The 25,622-nt window shown below is 40.0% G+C and overlaps 1 protein-coding gene and 1 long non-coding RNA gene across 3 annotated transcripts in view; one reads left to right on the top strand and one right to left on the bottom strand.

The window, feature by feature from the left end:
- The window catches only part of RGS22 (regulator of G protein signaling 22), a 101,223-nt gene that overhangs the window by 50,007 nt on the left and 25,594 nt on the right, over nt 1-25,622 (top strand). For both annotated transcript variants that reach the window (XM_054708618.1, XM_054708616.1), the window contains 4 exons: nt 19,353-19,547; nt 21,355-21,447; nt 23,286-23,458; nt 24,798-24,960. In XM_054708618.1, coding sequence (XP_054564593.1) covers nt 19,353-19,547; nt 21,355-21,447; nt 23,286-23,458; nt 24,798-24,960 — 624 coding nt within the window. The remainder of the gene's footprint in view (nt 1-19,352; nt 19,548-21,354; nt 21,448-23,285; nt 23,459-24,797; nt 24,961-25,622) is intronic.
- On the bottom strand, nt 3,452-4,470 carry LOC129147244 (uncharacterized). The gene is made up of 3 exons (XR_008554609.1): nt 4,440-4,470; nt 4,074-4,266; nt 3,452-3,613 (listed from the first exon to the last, which is right to left on the bottom strand). It is a non-coding gene; the product is annotated as an uncharacterized LOC129147244 (long non-coding RNA).

Raw genomic sequence — 25,622 nt, 5'->3', positions numbered from 1 at the left:
CTGACTTTGGTGTTTTTTGTTCACCTCAGTGTGTTTACTGTAATTATCTTTCTTGGGTCTAAATTGCTTCTAGGAACTGAGGAATTATGTCTCATCAATTCTGGAAAATCCTCTGCCATGATTTCTTTTAGTCTTTCTACTTCTCTTTTCTGTACTCTGTCATTCTCTATTCCCTGTCTGGTCAATGTTTGTGTTTATCAATCCTGTATCTCTCTTTCAAGTTTTTTTACATCTTTTACTCTCTGTGCTATGTGTTATAAATTGAAATAGATAAACTTTCTTTGATCTGCTTTATAGTTCATGTATTATTTCTTCAGCAGATTTCAATCTGCTATTTAACCCATCCATTGAGTTAAATCATTTTAGGAATTAGGTGTTTTGTTTTGTTTTTAAATCAGACTCCCTACTTGTGTTTTTTTCCAGTCTTCCTGCTGTTTATTCTCTTTGTCTTATGTTTTCATGTTTATTTGTTCTTTTATTTCTTTAAGCACTTGAAACATATATGGTAGTCTGTAGCTGCGTTATTTATCTATTCCTGCACAATAGTATTACAACGTTGTGGCTTAAAACAACACCCATTTATCATCTGCAGTGTATGTGGATAAGGAGTCTGGGCACAGCTCCGCTGGGTCCTCTGTGAGGCCGTAAATCACGATGTTGGCCAGGGCTGGTTTCTCATCTGGGGCCCAAATGGAAAAGGATCTCCTTCAGTGCTTTCATGGCTGTTAGCAGCATCCAGGCTGCTGGACGGAGGACTGACTCTTTTGCTCCTGTTAGCTAGAGGCCACCTCAGCTCTGTGCCATGTTTCACTTGCTTCATCCCCTCTCCATATTGGCAGCTCACAACATGGCAGCTTGCTTCTCCAGAACCAGCCAGGGAGAGAGTTTCTTAGTGAGATGGGCGTCACCATCTTATGGAACATCATCACATATACACAGCCACTGTGTGGTCAGTCTCATCACTATTGCTGCGGTCTGCTGGTTAGATGTAAGCCACACATTATGCCCACACTTGGAGGAGAGGATGGCAAAAGGGCATGGCCACTAGGAGATACTGTGTTCATGGGAGCCACCCTAGAGTCTGGCTGCTACAGAGTCCAATAATTCCATGATTTGTAGTTCTTAGGAGAACTAATTCTGCTATTTAGGATTTCTGCTGACATGCTGGATTCTTGCCTTGTGTATTTTGTAATTTTAAATTATGAGCTCATTAGGGAGGTTTTTATCTTTGGTGCTTCTGCTAGGCACATTTAATATATATATATATATATTAGAGGCCCATTGCATGATGATTTGTGCAATAGGCCTTCCTTCCCCTGGCTGCCGGTACTGGTTTTCCTCCAGCAACCGGGACCCAGGCCTTCACTCTGGCCACTGCCTTCGGTCTTTGCTCTGGCCGCCACCTTCAGTCTCCGCTCCAGCCAGAGCACCGCTCCTGTAGCTTCCTCCGCCCCGCGCCTTTCCTCTCATAGTAGGCATCCTGCCCCCCGGCCACTCCGCACCTGCATGCATGCTGCCCAGAGGCCCAGAGTGGCTGGGGGGCGGGGCTGCTGACATCTTTGTCATGTTAATTTGCATACTCATGCCTGATTGGCTGATGGGCATCACAAAGTGATGGTCAATTTGCATATTTCTCTTTTATTAGTGTAGATTATTGATTTTAGAGAGGAAGGGAGAGGGAGAGAGAGAAACGTCAATGATGAGAGAGAATCCTTATCAGCTGTCTCCAGCACCATCAGGGATCTAGCCTGCAACCTGAGCATATGCCCTGACTGGGAATCGAACCATGACCTCCTGTTTCATAGTTCAATACTCAACCACTGAGCCACAATGGCCAGGCTGCTAGGCACATTTAAAAAAATACATTTTTATTGATTTCAGAGAGTAAGGAAGAGGGAGAGAGAGAGAGATAGAAACATCAATGATGAGAGAGAATCATTGATCAGCTGCCTCCTGCCCGCCCCACACTGAGGATCAAGACCACAACCCCAGCATGTGCCCTAACCGGGAATCAAACTGATGACATCTTGGTTCCTGGGTCGACGCTCAACTGCTGAGCCACACATGATTTCTTGATATTTATTTAGTATCCTGCTACTTGACTAAATTTACTTATTAGTACTAGTGGGGTTTTTTGGTGTGGAATCTTTAGGATTCTCTATATACAGTATCATGTCATCTGCAAATAATAACAGTTTTACTCCTTTCCAATTTGGATGCCTTTTATTTCTTATCTGTTTACTGTGGCCAGGACTTCAAGTACTCTGTGGTATAAGAGTGGTGAAAGTAGACGTCCCTGTCTTATTCCCCATCTTAAGGGAAATGCTTGTAGTTATAGCCCATTAAGTATGATATTGGCTGTGGGTTTGTCAGATATTGCTTTTATGTTCCATCTATTTTCACTTTGCTGGGAGTTTTTAATCATAAGTTGGTGCTGGATTTTATCAAATGTTTTTTCTGCATCCATTGATATAATCATGTGTTTTTTATCCTTCATTTTGTATACGTGGTGTATCATGTTTATTAATTTGTGAATATCGTACCAACCTTGCATCTTCAGAATAAATTTCACTTGATCATGGTATATGACCTTTTTAGTGTATTGCTGGATTTGGTTTGCTAATATTCTGTTGAAGATTTTAGCATCTGTGTTCATCAGGGATATCTATATATATAAAAGCCCTGATTGGGAATCGAACCATGCAAAAGTGTCCCCTCGGGAGTTCGACCAACCAGGAGTTCGATCGCTTGCTATGATGTGTGCTAACCACCAGGGGTCGGTGTGGAACAAAGGAAGGCCCCGGCTGGCAGCCGGCAGCCACTACAGAACCCTAACCATGCACGAATTTCATGCACTGGACCTCTAGTTGGCCTGTAATTTTCTTCTCAATTTTGAGCCAAAAGCTTTTATCTTTTGGTCTTATTCCTGCCCTGTGAAACAATACACAATAATTATCTCTCTTTTGGGTCACAACTCTTCAAACAAAAAAAATTATGCTGTCCTATGTTACTCATATCAGCAACTTTAGATTAAATCTCAGGTCTTTTCAGTGTATTGAACTGGATGAAATCTTGACATTTGGAAATCCCACTCTGGACATCTCCACCCAGTAATTTGACAGCTTGGGAATCTTCTGGCCCACTGATCTAGTGAGGGACTTGCTGCTTCCATTTATATACATTCCTACAAAGAAATCACTTGATGGATCCCGTGGCAGATAAGTCAGTCTCAGTGTCCACTCCTCTCTACTCAGGGTCTATAATGCTATCATGAGTTTACTCTTGTGTTTGCAATATTTCAGAAAAGAGAAAGGAAACACAAAAGCTAAGTCAATACATGTCATCAGACCTATACCATGCATTGGTATTTTTAGGAAGCCATGGTCATGATGTAATAGCAGTGCATAATTCATGGTGTTCATTGAGGAATTATTTATTGCCATACCTCTCATCCTCTCTTGCCTCAGATCACTTCAGTTTCCCATCAGGTGATCTTAGACACAGTGTGGGTCCAAATGAAGTTCGGACCAGGTTGTGCAGCGTAGCCCTACCAGAGACTTCTACAAGTATGTCCGTGGATTTGGCCCCTTGGTTCCTGCTCTTGTTTCTATTACTGTAGAATGAGGAAATCAATATTAAACTGGATAGCAGCAATTACAAGCACGTTTGTCCTAGCCTGAAGGATTTTATTGATAGCTCCACAAACATTTATCAAACATCTAGTATAAGGAGGCTCTGACCCATGCCTGGAATACTTTGGTGAACAAAGCACACATAGGTGCTGCCACCCAAGGGCTGTCAAGGTTCAAGAATATGCTCTTCGTTTGCTGACTTTTCCAGAGAACCTTAGAAATATTAAGAAAGAAGAGGCCATGTAACTGCTTTGCCCACAAAACTTGCATTGTGCTGACAATGTTTTCCAATGACGTCTGAGCTAATTTTAGGAAGCCAAAACCTTGGGTGTTACCACAGATTTCTTTGAAAAAGACTTTTGGCATAAGATAGTCAGTAGAGAAGATTTTTTTTTTTTTATACTCAGCTTACTTTTTTCTTTGCTTGCTGTCATCCATTACCTTAATTGTTTAGCTCCTCTCTTTACTTGGCTTTTACAGGATTTAAATACTTCTGGGTGGTCCTGACATTTTCAGTAAAGTGCTATGAGCTAAGTGCTCCTTCTCTAGGCTGTTGGTGTATTTCCAGGTGCACTAACAGAGTTCATTATTTCTTCAGACAGCAGCAGCAGCATCAAGAACCAAGCTGTGTGTTCTAAAAGATGAATGGGCATGGGTGAGGAGCGAGGTTAGGGTGGGGGTTAAATATGGAGAATCATGTACCTCTTTATAACTTTGTGGTAAATGTCAGGGTCTTTATAATTAGGTTGTTTCTTGAGTGCTGGGCAGTTATTACTCAGGCTTTGTTAAATTATTTGTTTTTGTTACCAGAGAGATGGTGTCACGGGGAGCAGTGAGGCTTGGAATCCCGAGCACTGTGAATCACCGAGCACAGAGTCAGCAGGGTTCTCATCTGGAATCCCATTTCAGTGTGCTTGCTAGTGAAGTGGGTTCAGGAAGAACATGGGTAGCAGCCAGCCTTCTGGCTTACGCCTATTCATTCATTTCCCCTCTTCCTGATGTTTATACCAGCTCTCCACATTCAGTCTTAAGATTTTGAATACCCTAGGATTATTATTTCAAAATAGGATATCCAAATATCCTCTTTTAATCCTCTTGTTTCCAGAAAAGCCAACCCTTGAGCTTCTCTAAACCATAATTATTATTATATCTGACATTTATTTAATGTTTACTATCTGTTGGGTTCTGTGGGAGTCACTTTACATGAATAAGTTTTTTTTTTTTTATTTATTATTTATTTATTTATTTATTTATTTATATTGATTTCAGAGAGACAGGGAGAGGGAGAGAGAGATAGAAACATTAATGATGAGAGAGAATCATTGATAAGCTGCCTCCTGCATGCCCCACACTAGGGATCGAGCCTGCAACCTGGGCATATGCCCTGACTGGGAATTGAATTGTGACCACCTGGTTCTTAGGTGGATGCTCAAACAGTGAGTGAGTCATACTGGCTGGACAAATCATTTTTTAAAAAATATTCTTGACAATCCTAAGAGGTAGATAATAGTATTGTCCCCATATTATAGTTTAGGAAATTGAGACTTAGAGAAGTTACACTGGCTGGGCCGTATGTTTATATTCTTAGCAACATATTGTAAACCTAATTATAGATAATAATTGTTTATATTTGACTGCCAGCCAGGCGCTTTTACTTAAAAATTTTCGGATAACATAGTTTAATGAACCCCCATATACAATCACCCAGCTTCAGCAAGGATCAACATCAGTCTTTCCAGACATACCATGTTTATAGTCCAAGTTTGCTCTTCATAGCGCGCGCGCTCTTGACAAATTTCGCTGGAGCAACAGTGAAGTCTCCCAGTCCCTCCCACCTCATCCTCAGAACCTCAACAGTGAAATCTGTGCAGTAATTCAGATCTGAGCAGTAGTCAGGAGAGGGAATGGCTTCACAGGCCTGAAAGGCTTGTGACGGAGTAACCAGTCCATCCCAAGAAACAATGTTCTAGTCAGGAGGGGGCACCGGTCACCAGTGGCATTCCGGAAAGGGACGGGTCTCAGGGCAGACAATGCACTTGAAGCTCGATCCCACCAAGCTGTCTTCTCTGTGGGCACCGGGTCTGTGGGCACCGGGTCAGCCCGATGGAGCCTGATGGAGAGACCATTCCCGGGGATCCCAGGCCACCGCCCTTAGTCTGGCTCTAAGCAACCTGTTCCATTTAAGCTTGCTGTCCAAGGAGACGTGCTGGTTAACGTAAACACCCACCCCGTCCATGGTTTTCTCATGATAAAGTAATCCCTCACTTCATGTATCTGTCTCTTGTGCTTGTCAGCGTGGAGCAGCTTCCCTTTGCAACAGGGTTTTGTTTTCTTTGAGGCAAACGTTAATCTACTAGTAGCCATACTTTTCTCATTGCATTATCCTTTGTTCACTGGGTTTCAAGAAATTATTTTTATTGGAGGTTAAATAATTCCATTAGTTTAACTACACATTTTGTGTTTGTGAGTTAAAAGGTTTTGTTTTGTGGTGTTTTTTTTTTAAATGAATAAAATTACCAAAATGCATATTTGTTCCTTAGGTTGCCTTAAACTGCTTAGTCATAAATCTTTTTTTGTGTGAAATTGTTTATTTTCTTCCACCATATTGTAATCAGTTTTGCTTAAAACATTTTAAGCAATGGCTCAAGTTGGTCTTTAACTTAAGTCTATTTTGTCCCTGAGTTTGTGGTTCGTTTTTGGCTTTACTTAACATGTTCTGTTTTCCCTTCTGATTTTTCATCCTGTCCAAAACGATTCCAGTTTGTTTTATTCTTTTATCCTATTGGCATTTTCTCAGGTTCTCTTTTGCACTGAGTTCTCCTCAGTAGAGTCTGCGTAACTGCCAGGAACTCTCAATTTCATTGTCATCGCATTATCTTTTTGTGCAACCCCATCTTGTGTTGATCTCTGTAGTAGTTTGAGTCTCAGTATCAGGATGTTGCAACGTCTAGATCCCATTTTTAACATTCCTAATTGAAAAACCCCAAGGTCCTTCACATGAAAATCCACTTGTGGAAAGCTCCATCTGTAATTTATTCCCTCTCAGCAAAGCTCTCAGTAATGTTTTTGAGCTCCGACGGGATATGAGAGGTCATTAAAAATCATCATATTTTCCTCCTCGTCCAGAAAAAAAAAAAAGTTGGATTGCTTAAACTTGCTTGTTATTTTCTTTTTCTGCCTCATGTGAACTCAGATAATGATGTTCTATGCCTGCTAGAGCTGTGAATGGTTGTGAAAGCGATTGCTCCTTTTGCCGAAGTAAATAGTTTATGATTTCTGAAAGTGTTCTGTGTTAGGGCATTTATATTCCTTTTATAAACGCCTCTAGGGACCCTTTAGTTTTTTTTGGTGCAGTTTCATCTCGTTGTTTCATGTAAATTCCAGGAATAGAATTATTGAGCCCCGTTGCTATTTGCCGTCAAGTACAGCATTGTGCTCCTTTATTGTTGTTGTCACGTGTGGTGGACATTGGTTCTGTTGTGTTTAAAACTATCTGTGAAGTGATTTGGTGTCTTGGGGTCCAGACACTGCACCAGGATCCAGCAGTACCAATTTTATTTCTTGTGATGCTGTCAATGTTTCTTCTTCATAGCTGTTCCTTGTACTTGCTTCTTTTATTATTTTAAAATATGTTTTTATTGATTTCAGAGAGGAAGGGAGAGGGAAAGAGAGAGAGAGAAACATCAATGGTGAGAGAGAACCATCCATCGGCTGCCTCCTGCACGTCCCCAGCTGGGCATGGAGCCTGCAACCCGGGCATGTGCTCTGACTGGGAATCAAACTGGTGACCTCCAGGTTCATAGGTGGACGCTCAACCACTGAGCCACACCGGCTGGGCTCCCTGTACTTTCTTATGAGGACAGTTTAACAGGTTTTCCCCACTAAATAAACTCTTACCTTTTCTGGTTTACTAATCAAACTGAAGTTAAATCTAACATTTAAATCTTAGCTTTTCTCTTTTCTAGATAAATACTAGAAAATGGTTTGCTATCCAAACTGTAAACAATGTCAAAGAAAAGCTTGTTTGCCCTCCTCTGGTTAGTTCAGCTTGACTCTAATTTGAATATGAAAAGGAACTTGACTGTGTCCATATTTTTAAAAAGTAGACGTCAGTTAAACAGCATTTCAGTACCCTGTGTTATAAATTGCCATGTTCTGGTGTGAGTTGGTACATTGTTACGTGGCTGCCTCCAGCGAGTGTGTGAACCAGTTGGTGTCATTTGCTTTTTTCCTTCTTTATTTCTTTCTCTCCCCATGATGATAGGAAAAGAGAAGCGCATTTTCTTTGTGATTAGTGGTGCGCTGATAACCAGCCCTCCAGGGGGAATAAAGCAGCCCTGCTTGGGAGCATTTCCTGGTCTCTGGGTGTAAATACTCTCGCCACAGAGGATTTCAGGCTCTGAACGCAGAGCTGGGCAGAGCTGGGCGGGAGCCCACCCTCACGTAGTGTTTCCTGGGCATCACGTGGTGTTCCTCCACGCAGATACAGTACCGGTCATAACCTCCAGGGCTCGGACGACACTAAAACAGTACCCTTAGCAGGAGGTGATACACTTGGAGTATGCATTGTCTGTGTCTTTAATATAATTTATTGAACAGTAAGTTTGGGTAATTTAATTTTTGATAGTGACTGAGCTTAACAACCTCTTCACACAATTCCTGAAAATTCACGAATTGGCTCTCGTGAGCTGATACAAGCTGGTTCCAGCACACCATTGCCTATGACGGAGGAAGAGGGAGAATGAGAAGGGAGCGGTCACCCTGGTCCTCTCTCTCTGAAGTTTCTTTCGTGTTGTAGCTGGAGACAACGGGCCCTGCATCCTCAGACTTACCTCCCACCCTCGGGAGACTGCTTACGCCCCCTCGCTTGCACCACCAACGCACGCACATCCTTTGCTCCAGACTCTGCAGGTCTTATGAAGGAGCTTACGAAAAAGACTGTCTCTTTCAGTAGCAAAGGGTTTTGTTTCATCTTATGAGCGCATGAAATCGTGCCATGGGTTTTATGGGGTCACTCTTTTTCCGAGCGGGCCAGCCAGATCTCGTCGCCACCACTCTGTAAGTCCATCTGGCAGAACCCTAGTCAGTAAAGGAGACGGCGGCAGCAGCGACTTTACATTCCCCGTGCCCGTGGTGGGCATCTTGGCAATCACGAGGAGACGGTGAAAGACACACGCCTTTCTGCTGCCTTCCTAGTCACATACATGGGCAGCATGCCTTCTTCCACCATGACAGTGGGTTCTAAGGAAAATGGACTTGCCAATGACACCACATGCTGGAGTGGGGCTGTTTTCTCCTCATCTCTGGAATATGTGAATGAGTTATATTGTCAGTCCGCTTTTTAAATGTCCCCGAGGATAGCTGATGTGGTGATGTGTCCTGCTAGATGTCCTAGTAAACTAGTATTAGGATCTCACAGCATGTAGGTCCTGACGCATCTTGCCCCAGTGTCCTGAGGGGCTCATTACAAGTCATCCGGTTCTGAGGTGAAGTTTTACATTTCTCTTCCTTACTTCCAGTTCTGGCCTGGTGGTGACAGCACAACATCATGCGATCAGTGTTACCAGGCCGTCCTAGAAAGATACATCCACGTGGTTATTAAAATAACTACATCGGAACGAAGTATGTGAAACCGTTCCATTACCATAACCAACAGCTGAAATGTAACATAACAAATCAACACATGTGCTACAACATTTGGTATTATTCTCGACGTTGCCTTTTAAGTCCACACAGACATTCTTCTTGTTTTCGTTGGAACACAGATGAGTGTCAAGCTGCAGCTCATCAGATGGCCCCCACTCCTGGGAGCGAGGCTCCCCCTAGCCGCGCTCACCTTCGGCACGGGGAGGATGCTCGCTCGGCGCTTCTGCAGCGTGCCGATCGGCGTCTAACCCCCTAGCTGTCCTCGTTTCATTGTTGGTACAAAGAGGCATCCAAATAGCACAGACAGTTGTGAGAAATATTTTGTTGTTTGGTTTTGACCAAGGATAAACTCAATACACCTACCGTCCTCCTTTCTCAGGTACATCTATCTAGGCTTTCTGAGTGGAAAGGAAAACATTCACGCACTCCAAGTGCGATGAGGATGAGTGAAATGTGGGAAACTAAGCCTGAAATGCATTGTGATACATTTGAAAGGTGATTGGGATCCACTTCCAGCCAAGAATATGCCCATTAAAATACACTGTCTAAATGACTTTGAAAACTGTTAAGTGGTGATGCTGAATCTTGCATGAAAAATAATTTGAGAGTTGGAAAAAAAATGTAAATTGCCATATTTTAATTTGAGCCATCTCCCATGTAGTGCTATACAGTGCTGTGTACAGGATATTGGCTCTAATTAGATAAATAAAGCATGTAGAGAGTGCCCTTCTAGTTGCTAGAGGGAATGCTGCCCAATTCATAAATTGCTAATAAAGCCAATTAATAAATAAATAAGCAAGCAAGCAAGCAGAGATTTCCTTGAAGATGCAAACATAGAACCATTGTGTTTTTCTTTTTATTTGGGGTAAGGGCAGTCTTGATTTCAATTCAATTCAATTCTTCCTTCTGTGTCCACAGTATCCATCCTACATCTTTTTCTCTCGATGGTCTTGTTAACCATCATATGGTCTTGAGAGCTTAGTTAAACAACAACAACAAAAAATCAACCCCCGGGATTTCAAGACTGTAAGAGACTTTTTTAGGGAGAGGCACTGCTTTGTTTGCATCCCTATCTGATACAGGCGCCAAGACAGTGAGTCACAGGCACAGGTGTAGAGCGGGCTGGGCCGGCAGCCCATTGTGCATTTCCTGATTACATAACCTTTGAGCGTCTCCAGGAGAGAGGGGTTCAGAGCCGTGCTGTGCGCAGTGCCAGGCAGTGTGATCAGACAGGCACTGCTTGTATCCCTTCTCAGAAACTTCCCTGCTGTGTTGTCAAAGCATCATAGGTTCATGTTTAAATTGGAATCCTGTCGACCACAGCTGTGCATGAGTGAATCCCTGCTTTAATGCGAATCAGAGTAGCAGACTGGGATATGAAGGGAGCATTTTCTTCTCCAACATTAGCCTCATTGTTATTTGGTCCGTGGCTAGAAAGGAAGAACTGGGTGGCCAATAAAATAGCAAATGACCCAGGATGCTTAAACAACGTTTCTAACCCATAGTTAGACTGTTTTATTTAGTTATCATATAACATAATCTTTACATTCCATCTTAAAGTCAGTGTACATCAATTTAAAATACATTTTTATCACTTTTATAAAAATTGTAAAGGTGTTTAGCTTTTTAATTTTGTTTCATATACTAGTATGATTATATCCCTTGTGTTTGTTATATATAGTCAGTTGCCAGTTATTCACTTGTAGATTGTCCCTGGATTATTAGGACCACATTAATAGAAGACATTTTCAGATTTTAATGGCGTAATTCAGTTGAATGTACTACAAATTTACTGTGGGGCCTAATCAAATTCCATTTTCTCCCCCTTAAACACCCTGGGGAGGTGAGGAAGAGCGACAATAAATGCCCATAGTGTGGGTGTGGGCTGCTGTGGGAGGATAACCTTTCAAACCTCTCTCCACTGCTTCCTGTTCTGTGCTTTTATCATGGAGATGGGGGAGTATGGTGGCGGTTATCATAGTAGAGGTTGATATTTGAACAAAGAGAAATTACTTGGGTGATAATGAACAATCCTATATAATAAAGATGTGATATGCAAACGACCGACTGCATAAGGACTGGGTCACGGATCAGCAGGAGGGTGGGGCAGCGAGCTACAAGTGGGCAGCAGAGAGCTACAGGAGGGGGCAGGGTAGCAAGCTATGGGGGGGGAGTGGAGGGAGCTACAGGAGGGCGGGGCAGTGGGCGGAGAGCTACAGGAGGGCAGCAGCGAGCTACTAGCGCACGGATTCGTGCGCAGGGCTACTAGTGTTCTAATAAACTGGCTATGAGGAAGCCACACACACACACACACACACACACACACACACACACACACACACACACACAGTTAGAAGGGCACACAAATACCTAAATTTAGATGCAATCAGAGAAGGGAAATGAAATATTTTTAAATTTGTATTAGGATTTTCATTTAGTGCATTTATTCTTTTTAAAAATATATTTTTATTGATTTCAGAGAGGAAGGGAAAGGGAGAGAGAGATGGAAACATCAATGATGACAGGGAATCATTGACCGGCTGCCTCCTGCACACCCCCTACTGGGGTTCAAGCCCAAAACCCAGGCATGTGCCCTGTCTGGGAATCAAACTGTGGACTCCTGGTTCATAGGTCTATGCTCAACCACTGAGCAACACTGGCCAGGCTAATACATTTATTCTTAACAAGGAAGTCTGTGAAGCTTCAGCCCACATTATAAATAAATATTTCTGGTTTGGGATTTTGGCCTTTAACAGCTATTCAATTCATATGGTTGTAAATTAGACAAATGGTATGTATCTTAGCAAGGAATATCCTCTGACTTTCCTTTATTCCCAGCATTTCTGGGAGTCCTATCTTAGAGAGACTTCATCGTTTTATCTAACTGGTAGCAGTGAAATATAGGGATTTGTAATCTAAACCAGAACTCTTTTGAGAGTGGAAAGGGAACTATAATTATGCCAGAACAGTAGTCTTAAACCGGACTGGGGACATATGGCTATCCTAAATATGCTCTTTGAAACTATGGGATATGCAGCTAAACCAGATGCATGGACCACTATGGCTTCATGAGCAGAGAGTATGAGGTCAGGAAGGAAGGTGGTAGTGGATAGTGGCTTGGAAAGGGTCTGGCCTCGCTTGGTCAGAAGACTGAGTTTTATGATGTTTCTCATTGGGGTGGAACTTCTGCTGCTTATTTCCTCCTCATGTTTTTATATTTGTTCTTGACAATTTTTCTTTGTTCTCTTGTAGAGAGTAAACTAATAGGATTTGCATTTGAGAGAGAAGGAGAATATAGGCACGTCAAAGAATGTGCTGTGAATGGTATTTTATTAGTACAACCTGGAAACACGGGAGGAAGGGAAAGGCTTGGAAAACTAGGGGAATGCCATTCATTATGTTATTGAGCCATTGAGTTTGAGGGCCGATGGGCTCTCTGTGTAAAGTGGGGCAAGTCCTGAACTCTAGGTTTTGGGTTCAGGAAAGAAATCAGGTCTAAGGAGCCTACTAATGGAGGTAGGCAGAGGATCAGGAGAAAGTATTGAAGGCAGAGGAGAGACAGTCAAGAGGAGAGGATAATCAACAGAGTTAAAGGTGAAAAGATTAAGCAGAGAAGCCACTGAATTGGTGGTTATGTGGTTTTTAGTGATCTTAAAGACCAGTTTCATTGGCATGAAAACCAGATTACAGTAGATTGGGCAGTGAGTGAAAAGTGAGTGTAAAGATTTGTAGAGAAGGGAAAGCGAGAAGTGGGGTGACCAATGTTTAGGATGGGAGAGACACTTCACTTGAACGCCTTTATAGCACAAGGAAGGAGATGGAATCAATGGAAAGGCAGATTAAGGAGACAGGTACTAAGGACACAATTGATGTTGCAAGGTTCTGGAGGAATGGAGTCAAAAGCACACATGAATGATTCATCCTTGGAAAACAGTCTTCCTTTGAAACTTGAGAAAGAAAAAGGTTTAGAAGAAAGCTCTAGAGAGGAAAGTTGAGGGCATTGATACCAGTGACTTTTCCCAATTAAGTGGGATACAGTCTACTGAAAGTAAAGAAACATAAGGCTGCATTTGGAGGCTTTAAGGAAGATGGCAAAATTTAGAAATGGGGAAATGGAGGTGACTAGAAACCAGCAATAACTTACCAAGCTTTGCAACCATAGCTGAGGGGTGTTTTTTTTTTTTTTAAAGGCTATTTAAATGGAGCCAATTATTATAGTTTTTACAGGGAGCTTGAAGATAGAGTTGGAAAAAATGAATGAATGATTAGACCAGTGGTGGGCAACCTTTTGAGCTTGGTGTGTCAAACTTCGCCAAAAAACTGAGCATAACTCAGGTAGTGTGTCACTTAGAGGAAAAAACATTATTTCGCAAATGTTTCATCCTCAGGAGCAGCAAATGTTTCATCCTCGGCATCAGAAATGGCTACGCGTGTCAGTGCTGACACGCGTGTCATAGGTTCGCCATCACTGGATTATACTGACCCAAAATTGGGCCTTGACAAGGCAGAATATCAAGCTGGGAAAAATTAGGTGTATTTGTAAGAGTTAGTTGAAATGATGGGCAGACTTGAGTCCCAGTCGTGTAAGAAGGTAAGAGACGAGGCGGTGCCTGATTTATTTAGAGGACAGGTAGAAGTCACAGATTGTGCAGAAGGTAGAAAAAAGCTCGGTGAGAGGTATAGAAGGATTCAGAGTAAGGGTCAGAGAGAGGAAGTTGTGCTGCTGATATGGGAAGTGGTAAAGTGAAGTGAAGCTCATTCTGGAGAAAATCATACAGCAAATTTCAGAAGGTAAAAGCCCAAGCCAGTTGGATACAGTGACCTAAAGAGGTCTGGCTTTGACATGGCATCATGAAATGTCCACCGTGGTGTGTGATAGAACATGTCAACGGCACCGGGAGTCTTTCATAGGCCGGTGGCAGCAGTAGATTTTAAAGACATGAGTGAAGGCAAGACTGGGAGTGAAAGGGGAGGGCATGATGTGGACACCCACCAGCAGCCGACCTATCACTGTTATTCTAGTCACCATTTCAGCTTACTTTGTACTTTATGCTCTTCACAGCTGTCATGTTTTTAAATCAAAGGAATCATCCCGATTTCTATAGGAAAGTTTGGTAGGTGGCATACCAGGTCTCTTTAAACTACAGCTTTGAATGCAGCTGACCCATTGATAAAGCCATTGCTTTATTTTGCCATGAGAGGGTATTCCTGCCCAAATAGAACTTGAGTCATTTGGGGAATCAAATGTACTTTCCTTTGAGGTAAGCTTGAAATTATTAGTGACTTCTGGAATCATTGTTTAATGTTGTTAATTTGATCATTTTAGTCTTTAGTTTCTCAATTTTTCTTAGTATGGCATTATTTTAATTCACTTTCAAAAATTCCAACTTAGAAAATGGTCAAGAACAGATTTGAATCCAATTCCATCCTAGCTTGTTAGACTAGTTAGATTTACAAGTCGTTCTTCTAAATAATTCCCAAGGTTAGAAAAAATTTCTCTGTGTGTGTGTGTGTGTGTGTGTGTGTGTGTGTGTATGTGTGGCAAATTTTATTTTAAATATTATGTAATCATTTGGAAAGAGTATGGTTCACTTTGAACTCTTCAACCCAGTAGAATATGTAGTTATGTTTTAAGTAACTAAGTTTCCAGACTGAAGATTGCCTAATTAAATAGGACATCTCGAATGGCTAACTATGCCCCTTCTCTCATATTTCACAACACTTAGGAAGAAAGAGATGTTCTCTGCTGCTATTCAAGACTCATCTTTTAATAACTTCAAAAATTTTGCAATCTGCTATGTCATGTAATTCCCCCACTCTTAAACCTCAGTAATGTTATCTAAAGATCATTTAAGTTCTGTTTTACCTTCCTAGAAATTTTCATTACATGACTCATGAACTTTCTCCCTACCTTTTCCTTCTATTTTATCATCTTGAAGCTCTTTTTGCCCTTATAACATATATGTCATAGAGTTTCTTAACTGACCCAATTCCAATGTTTTTAATCTCTGTTTCCCCTAAGTTAACTATGGGTTGGCCACATGTTGGAATCCATCATAAACTGGAACTATTTCAACTTTGAATTTTGAACTCTGATATTCCTCTTTCAGATCATAATTTCACTTTAGGCCACCAATCTCCCATTTATCCTTTTAGTAAATATTTATTGAGTGCCTATAATATACTGAACTTCAAGTACGCCTTTTAAGGGAGGGCTAGATAAAAAAGTCAGTTCTACTTTTTGTAAAGTAGTCTAAATGCCTCCTTTCTTTATCTTCACCTCAAGTTCGTTACTACTCCCCACTGCATAGTATTGTGTCACTGCCCTGATACTAACCTCATTTGCTTTCCTACCTCTAATGGGCCTCATGGTGGATCATCTCAATTGCAGTTTAATCCGAATCTTCAATTCTGGCTCCTCTTTCTTAGGCTCTTTTACTATTTCCTCTGACTTTATTCATTATCATTATATTTTACAATCAACATTTATTTATATTTATCTATATATTTATGCTTTTTCTTGTTCTCTATTCCATCTTGCTTTTGTTTAGGGCTTCCCCTTAATTAGTTAATGAATTAATTTCGTGCAGGTCTGCTGGTGATGAATTCTCTGTTTTTGTTTGTTGATTTCTGACATCTTTATTTTATTTTCATTTTGAAAGGGTATTTTTACTGGGCATACAATTACTGGTGAGCAGTTGTTTTCTCTTTGCGCTTAAGATTTAAGGCTGGAGTCTATACCTGGTCTGCCCCTGCTCTTAGGGTGTTTTGAGAGCCTATGGTGTTTATAGGGGCTTCCCCACTGCCAGGTACTAAACTTCGATGATCCATATCCCCTCAGCATTGAGAAACTTCCAAAACCTCCACCTGTAGGTAATTGTAAGGACTTTGGTTATTCTAAGTGTGAGATGGGAAGATGGGAGTTTGAGAAGAAAAGTGACATGCATAGCAGTTTCGCTGTTTGCTGTGAGAGAGCAAAGAGGAACCTGGCAAGACCAGTGAAGAGGCTATTGCAGAAGAGCAGGTAAGAGATGAAGGTGGCGTATATTTCTTATTTGATTATTGAGATGACTTCCAAATGGCCTCAAATCTTGACCTGCTCAAACTGTTTCTCCCTCCTGATGCCATAGTGATTCATTTCTAAAATTCATATCCAATGACGTCACTTCTCAGAGTTTCCCCATTATGTATCTTTAGGTAAAAATTCAAATTCCTTACCAATGAGTAAAAGATCATATTCATGCTCTGATACCTGCCTCCCTTTACAGTATCCTCTCTTATTCTAACTCTTTCTTTTAGCCAGTGTTATGTACTTGAAGGCTCAGATCTCACAGGTTATGCCTGGCCAGTGTGACTTAGTGGTTGAGCATCAACCTATGAACCAGGAGGTCACAGTTCGATTCCCAGTCAGAGCACAGGCCTGAGTTGTGGGCTCAATCTCCAGTAGAAGGCATGCAGGAGGCAGTTGATCAATGATTCTCTCTTATCATTGATGTTTCTATCTCTCTTTCCCTCTCCCTTCTTCTCTGAAATCAATAAAAATATATTCTAAAAAAATGTATTTAAAAAAAATCTCACAGGTCATAAAACCTCATAGGCCCTCATACCTTGGCCTATGTTTTCCTTCATCTTGAATGATCTTTCTCATCAACTTTCTTGCCTGATTGACTCTAACTCATCCTTAAAGATCCAGCTTAAGGATCAAGGATAAGAGAAACTTATCTTCTCTTGGAAGAGTTTCTGAATCTTTCCCTTCCCCAGTCCAAGATATAAATGAGTATTTTCAGTGGATTCAGTACAATTCAATAAACATTTATGGCATCTATTCTCTGCCAAGAACAGTTTTAGGAGTTGGAGAATCACAGATGAATAAGCTGAAGTATTTGCCCTCGAAGACGTAGTTCCAGAAGAGAAGACTTTACTTAACAGTGTTATAGTGTGATAGTATAGCAGTTGACAAGTATGATCTTGGGAGGAGGGTGTGAGTGAAGGATTCTTAGAGGAAGAGAAATTCCTGTTGATTTTACAGAATAAATCAGAGTTTATCAAGCAGATGAGGTGCATGGGGTAGGGTTAATACAAGATATGCAAAACATGGAAGGGCACAACAGCAAGGTGTAGGGAAATTAAGAAAAATTGATATTTGATAGCTAAGATTTGAAAACAACCTAAGTGCCCATCAGCAGATGAGTGGATTAAAAAACTGTGGTAACATCTACACAATGGAATACTATGCCGCTATAAGAAAGAAGGAACTTTTACCATTTGCAACAGCATGGATAGAACTGGAGAGCATTATGCTAAGCGAAATAAGCCAGTCGGAGAAAGATAAATAAATATCCACATGATCTCACTCATATGTGGGATATAATGATCAACATAATTTGATGAACAAAAATAGAACCAGAGACAAATGGCAGGGGAGGTGGGGGGGTTTAGAGAGCAACCAAAGGACTTGTATGCATGCATATTAGCATAACCAAAGGACACACTGTGGCAGTGGGGGCTTGCCCTGGGTGGGAATGGCTTGGGGGGGGGGGGCGTGTCAATCAGGTGAAAAGGAGACATATGTAAAACTTTAGACAATTGAAAAAAAAGAAAACTTGATATTTGAGTATAAAATTTAAAAGGTATGTAATGGGAAGTGAGCTAGAAAAGATTGGACAGACAATCATTGAAGATCTTATTTCAACATATACCGTATTTTCCGGCGTATAAGACAACTGGGCGTATAAGATTGTCCTGGGTTAAAAAGTCATCTTATACGCCAGAAAATACAGTACCTTTTCTGAAACAATCCCCACCCTCTGTTCCATCGTTCCTGTTACAATTACCGTATTTTCCAGCGTATAAGACGACTTTTTAACCCAGGAAAATCTTATACACCCAGTCGTCTTATACGCCGGAAAATATGTACCTCCACTGTAGTACTTTTCATACTGAAACCACTGGCTTTCATCTCCATGCCACCACCAATGGGTTCCTTCAGGGCAGGCATTAGGTCTTATTTATTAATCTTTGCATACATAGCACCTACCCAAGTGTCTAAAATGTGGTGGATACTCATAAATGCTTATGTTATTAATGTGGACCCTTTAAAACTTTTAACACATTATTTGGTATCTATCTATCTATCTATCTATCTATCTATCATCTATCTGTCTATCTAACTAATGCCTGGGTTATTAAGTCTGGACATTATCAGCTCCAAAGTCTAAGTATAAAATTAAAATAAAATACAATTAATTAAAGATTCTGAGTAAAACTAAATTTAAATCTGATATGTAGGGCATGACATACCCAGGGTGTAACATTTAAAAAATAAAATGTTATTAAAGTGCTTCTCAGATTTAAGTAACTATTATTGAGAGACAAGACAAATGAATTGAATGAACTAGACATTCATACAGCTTTCCCTGGAGGCTGTGTATGTTCTGTGTATATCTTTCCATTCACTCCTCTTTCCTCCCTTCCTCCCTCTCTCTCTCTCTCTCTCTTCTCTCTCTCTCTCTCTCTCTCACAGTCCTGGACACGAGATGAACACATTTTTATAGCAGAAAGTCTTAAGAACTCTGCAACTCAGTTGGGTAGGGCAGGTAGTCTGGGTCTCTAGACTAGAAGGCTAACAGTCAACTTTTCAGTCCTAGTGTGTTCTTGCCTCTTGCTTTCCAAGGGGCACTTCCAGCCACTTGGGAAAGTAGCACATACAGTTGGAACTGTCATTAATATAAGGAAAAAAAGGAAACATAACTTGAAAGCAATCACAATAATCCACAGTAGTAATCTGAGAAAAATTGCAATATCTAAATCACCTGCTCTTGTGCAAGATCTACTGGCTCACTGACTAATTACAAATGAAGAAATGGGAAGAGAAAATTTAAAAAAACCCACAAACGGTCTTTTGAATAAACACACTGCTTTGTCTTAAGTAGTTTTACACATCTTTTTTAAAAAAAAAACACTTGAGCTCGTTTGTCTTTTCTTACTTCTAAAAAAATGCCTTTGCCGCGGAACCTGCTAATTATTATTATGGATTCTCCCAACATCTACTCCTTTCTCCCCCTCCTCCTTTAGTTGCTTTTTGCCACATATGTCGCTCCTTCGGCCACTCTTGACATTGGACTCCAGCAGCAAAAGAAAAGAGAAATTTATATGAAAATACAGCCACCCTTTGAAGACCTTTTTGACACAGCGGAAGAATATATTCTTCTCCTCCTCCTTGAGCCCTGGACAAAGATGGTACAATTAGACCAACTTGCCTACAGACAGGTATGGCGACCCTGATAAACTGTGTGGGAACTAGTCGGGCGTATTGTAAAACTGATGAGAAGCAGCATGGTTCACTCACAAGAAAAACAAAACAAAACCGGAAAAGGTCTCAGTTGGGCCAGGGATTCAGAGTTTCCCTATTGTCTCCTAACAAAACACTTAAATCGGTGTCGTTTTTAGCTCTGTGCGCAAATGTGTCAGCAGAGATAAATCTGACTTTGGGTTTCCTGCGATCCACAAAATGTGCCATGGTAATATACTGGCTTTGTCCCTTCCTGCCATTTCCAGCGGCCGTCTTAGTTTTGATGAATGGACAAAGCTCGTTTAATTCTTTGCTGGATGAGTTACAGTAAATATTATACCCATGGAAAACATAAACGTTTCATATGGATCGTGGAAAGCACATTCTCTGGTGTCAGCGCTATTTTCAAGCGCGCCCAGATGTTCATCAGGTCAGGCTGTTGATTGGATAGAAGTTTCAACACATCCTTTTTCATCCCCAAAGAGGTCATGTCAAACTTCAGTGCTGGAACATTTTCACTCTTTTTATTGACGGGTGGAGGAAATTTCTTTAAATATTTATTTTGAATCACAAATTAAAACCATTCATGGGTATTTTTTATATGAAATTAATGCATGTGCCCTGTACATGAGGTCATTTCAGGTGGGACTCTGATATCTCTGTGTTGCTAGTCTCTGTTCGTGTCTCCTCAACAACTTCGTAGTCATGTCTTCCACCAGAAGGGATAGCTTAGGTAATTAAAATAAAATTAATACCGGAACACCTTGGATAGAGTTATCTTATCTTATCAGCTCCAAATTGACTTTTAAAAAATCAGTTGCCTATATTTGTATATAAGGATTTCTGTTTGTTTTGTTTTTATATATTTTTTTATTGATTTTTTACAGAGAGGATGAGAGAGGGATAGAGAGTTAGAAACATCGATGAGAGAGAAACATCGATCAGCTGCCTCTTGCACACCCCCTACTGGGGATGTGCTCGCAACCAAGGTACATGCCCTTGACCGGAATCGAACCTGGGACCCTTGAGTCCGCAGGCCGACGCTCTATCCACTGAGCCAAACCGGTTTCAGCTATAAGGATTTCTGATACCAAGAATTAACCAATCAGACACAATATTCTTATGCAACATGATCAATAACATGCAAGTCTATCATGACCTGTATATTTATGGTTCAAGACAGGGCATTCATGCCTAAAGGCTATCGCTGTGTTGGCTATTATCATATTTTTATTGGACAATATAAGGGAAAAGAGGTCAGTGCCCCTGAATAAATAGTCAGGTATTGCATGTTTTAAGAATTCTTGCAGCCCCTGGTTGAAAATCACCGCACTATATCATTACCTAGAAATGCATGTAATTTTTAAAATATATTTTAATTTTTTCAGAGAGGAAGGGAGAGGGAGAGAGAAAACATCATTGATGAGAGAGAATCATTGATAGGCTGCATCAGCATGCCCCCTACTGGGGATGGAGCCCGGGCATGTGCCCTGACCGGGAATCAAACTGTGACCTCCTGGTTCATAGGTCGATGCTCAATCACTGAGCCACACCAGCCAGGCAAAGTGCTTGTCTTTTTTATTGTATGCATTCAAAGTCTGACTTCGCTGTAGCTGCTTTTTTACATTATGTTGGTCTTCCTGCCTTTGCCTCCAAGCTAATTTACTTTATTGGCAAGTGTATTGGTCTTTAGCCCACTTTTCCTGGCAAATTGTGTATTTCCCCCCCCACTTTTTCATAGTGCACATACTATTGATGTGACACATTTTATTACTATTTTATTAGGTGAAGTTGGTGGAAGAAACTCGACAGCTAGACTCCATATACTTCAGAAAGCTACAGGCTTTGCATAAAGAGACAGTTTTCAAGAAAGCGGAGGTAAGACAACTCTCTAAGCAAACACAAAAAAACTTTCATCCTGAAGAGGGCTGCCACCACATATATTGGCGGGGTTGGGGGTGGGAATAGATGGTCATATATTGATAAGATAGGGAATAGGCAGTTTCATTTTTCTGCTGCTGCTTTGCCAAGGATGCTACAATTTGATAGGTGGCATATTTTATTGACACATTTAATGACAAAGTCAGAAAAACAAAGCAGGTAAGGTAGCACAGGTTGCCACACTCCTTGGCTGCCTTCGCTAAGAGCCTTCTAGCCACTTTACGTTCCTTTGAATGTTACTGGTTATCTTCTGTATGGCAGCACCTCTATTTGTTGTCAAGTCACAAAAGAGTTAAACTGAGTTTTCCAAACAGAAAAGAGGCTATTGTATGCCATTAGCAGGCAAAACAATTTCTTCAAACATGGAAAGAATTTGGGGAGGTCAATTAAAAAGACTATAGGATTGCCTAGGATATGAAAGTGTTATTTTGATTTATAAATTCAAATATTTTGGATTGGCTTCAGTAAACCATGATAGATCATAAAGCAGTAATATTAAATGTGTATCTACATAAAAATGAATCCATCTAAAAAATGGATTCATATTTATTTATTATTTTTAATCCTCACCCAAGTATATTTTTTTCCATTGATTTTTTTTTTTTTTTTAGATAGAGTGGAAGGGAGGGAGGAGAGAGAGAGAGAGAGAGAGAGAGAAACATTGATGTGAAAGGGATACATCGATTGGTTGCCTCTCACGCATGCCCCTATCAGGGCCAGGAATCAAACCTACAACCCAGGTATATGCCCTTGACTGAGTGGTGATTTTTACTTTCTTCTTTGTACCTATTTGAAATTTTTATTCTTTTACAATAAAGTTTTACAAAAACAATAAAGTTATTTTTTTAAATGTACCCTTCATTATAGTTGCCTCATTAACGCAGAAGTTTTCTATTTGAGACTCTACTAATTAATATCTTGGAAAGGACACATAAAAATCCACAAAGGTAGCATTTTGTAAAATTGTATTTAAACTTTATGAACTAAAATTTATAATGTTCCCCATGATTGTCCTTCTTCCTGTGGAAAAAGGATTTTGAAAATATTGGCAGTTTATATCATGATCTGGTGCTTTTCAAAAACATATAGGGAGATGAATTAATCATACAATGAATTACAGAAGGAAGAGGGCTTGTAAACTGTCTGCAAAACATCAGAGGTTTTAAAAATACCTTCTAATTAACTTTTATATGAAGGAGATTACATTTAAAGGATGTAATCTTTATTAGAAAAGCATCTTACATTACTCTGTAACTTTTGAAATTAAGTTATAGATAAAAGAATGTTTTATGTTCATGATATATCGTTAAGAAAAGGAACCAAGTTATAAAACCATACGTAGTTGTATAGTCCTGCCCTCATTTTTAATAAACTACATGTATGTAGACAAAAAGAAATCTAGAAGGGTATATATAAAAAAGCTAATGGTGGTTATCTCTGAATGGTAGTATTATGTATGCTTTTTGTTTTCTTTTTATTATAAAAGACATTACTTCTCTAACAAAAATAATAAAATTAATATTTTATAAGCAACTATACAGTATAATAACTATTTACTAAATGTTCATGAAAAGAAGGGAATGGAATATAAAGGAACAGAAGAGAATTTGATATGAGTTAGAACCAAATTCTAGATTCTAGATTCTTTACCCATTTCTATCACTGGCCTGTTAAATGGCATTGGCCTAACAGATAATTTTTATTTCAGTTTATTTAAATTTGAAAAATAATTTGTTGTGTTTAAAAGATTTTTATGAAAAGTATTATTTTACTAGGACGCTACTAGTGAAATTGGACTTGGCATTTCCCCACATCCTGCTATCTCTAAATCAACAGAATACTGGAGTATTGTCCCTGCAGAATATAAGAATTTTAATTTTAATAAGCTACTTAACAACAAACTGGAGTTTGAACATTTCCGTCAGTTTCTTGAGGCTTATTCTGCAAGGTAAGTAACATATAATCATTGTAAATTATATTACTCTCTTAAAATATTTTTTTCTAAGCTACTTATTTTTTTAAGCTGTATGGGTACATTTTTGTTGGGGAATGCAGTTTAAAAATAGCAGCCTTTAAAATGTTATTTAAGTGGTTAAATAATATTTGTTGATACTTTTAGCATTGGCTAAATTAAAACACCAGTATGGTTTATTTATTTATATATATTTTTGTTATCCTCACCTGAGGATATTTTTTCCATTGTTTTTTAGAAAGAGTAGAAGGGAGTGAGGAGAGGAGGAGAGGGGGAGAAATAGAGAAACATCAATGTGAAAGAGACACATTGATTGGTTGCCCCCTAAAGGGGCGGGGATCAAACCTGCAACTCAGGTACATGCCCTTGACCAGAAATTGAAGCCACCACCCTTTGGTACTCAGGCCAGTGCTCTGTCCACTGGGCCACATTGGCCAGGGCAATACCAGTATGTTTTATCCAGTCCCTTTTCTGCTGTTGCTTTTGCATTTGTCTAGACAGGTGCTTCAATTACTGTTTCATTATTATTATTATTATTATTATTATTATTATTATTATTATTGATTTCAAAGAGGAAGGGAGAAAGAGAAAGAGATAGAAACATCAACGATGAGAAAGATTCATTGATTGGCTGTCTCCTGCACTCTCCCTACCAGGGATCAAGACCGCAACCAGGGCATGTGCCCTGACTGGGAATCAAACTGTGACCTCATGGTTCATAGGCTGATGCTCAACACTGGTTGGGCTTCAGTTACTCTTTCTGAGAAGTGTCTCTTTTATATTTCACTAAGCTATTGAAATTAACATTTTATAACTTTTGTTAGCTAACACATAAAATGTAGTTTTGCACAGAATCTTGGGACCTTATAAAATATTTATCTAGTATAAATTGTTCATATTTTTTTCTAATAATTTTCTCACAAGTTAGTTAAGATTGGGAGCCACATTTCACATATATAGTTTCTGTTGGTGCTGAGGATTATTTTAAATTCAGCTTGTTGCCAAACAGACATGCAGTAGATGGGATGTTCCCATATCTGAAACTGAGAGTACGAGTCCATCATTCATGGAAGAACTCCGGGACCCTACCAACAATGGTGACCGTTACTTTTCTGCCCCAGAGCCCCTGGTATTCATTCATATTTTTAGCCAGGATGAGACGCCGTATTGGACTTCTTAGTTTCATGATCTGATTAGTTGTGCTAACTGGTCAAGACAACCACTTTCTAAGTTCTGTCAAAACAACAGCTTGGTTTGGGGTTTAGTAGAATTGAGAGAAATAAATAAGAAAGGCTGTACTTTGTTTTTATTTTAGCATCGACCTGATGTGCTGGACAGACATTGAGCAGTACCGAAGGATACCTTACAAAGATCGAAAGCTAAGGGAGGCAAAATCTATTTATATTAAAAACAAATACCTGAATAAAACGTATTTCTTTGGACCCAACAGTCCAGCTTCTCCACGTCAGCAGGATCAGGTATCGCCGTGAAAAGACATTTTCTATACTGACGTATAAAAGCCAGTCATTTCTTTCTCTTGGCCAGCAACCTGGAAGTCATCTTTTTCATTTGCTTTTCTGACTTAAATGCTGGACACTTTTGGTATCTCATTTTTTTAGGTATTCACAAGTATCTACAAAATAGATGTCTTTAAAACTCAGCTATTACATATTATAAAATGTGTTATTTTAACAAGTAATTTATAGAATTAAAAACAACAACCTTTTATTCATTCATTCATTCATCCGCTCATTCATTCATTCATTCATCCGCTCATTCATTCATTCATCCGCTCATTCAGAAAATACGAGTGCCTGTGACATGCTAGACACCCTCCTAGGTGCTCAGGAGAAGTGGTGAACTAGAGGGTCAGTCCTGTCAACAAGCAGGAAAACTGCCCTTTTCAGCCATTAAGCTTCATCTTTACTTCTTTTTTTTATTTTTTATTGCTCTTTTACAGAGAGGAAGGGCGAAGGATAGAGAGTTAGAAACATTGATGAGAGAGAAACATCGGTCAGCTGCCTCCTGCACACCTCCTACTGGGGATGTGCCCACAACCAAGGTATATACCCTGGACTGGAATCGAACCTGGGACCTTTCAGTCTGCAGGCCGATGCTCTATCCACTGAGTCAAACCGGT

Source organism: Eptesicus fuscus, chromosome 19 (genome assembly GCF_027574615.1).
Source record: "Eptesicus fuscus isolate TK198812 chromosome 19, DD_ASM_mEF_20220401, whole genome shotgun sequence".
Taxonomy (NCBI): Eukaryota; Metazoa; Chordata; class Mammalia; order Chiroptera; family Vespertilionidae; genus Eptesicus; species Eptesicus fuscus.
This window is presented reverse-complemented; position numbering and strand designations above follow the sequence as displayed.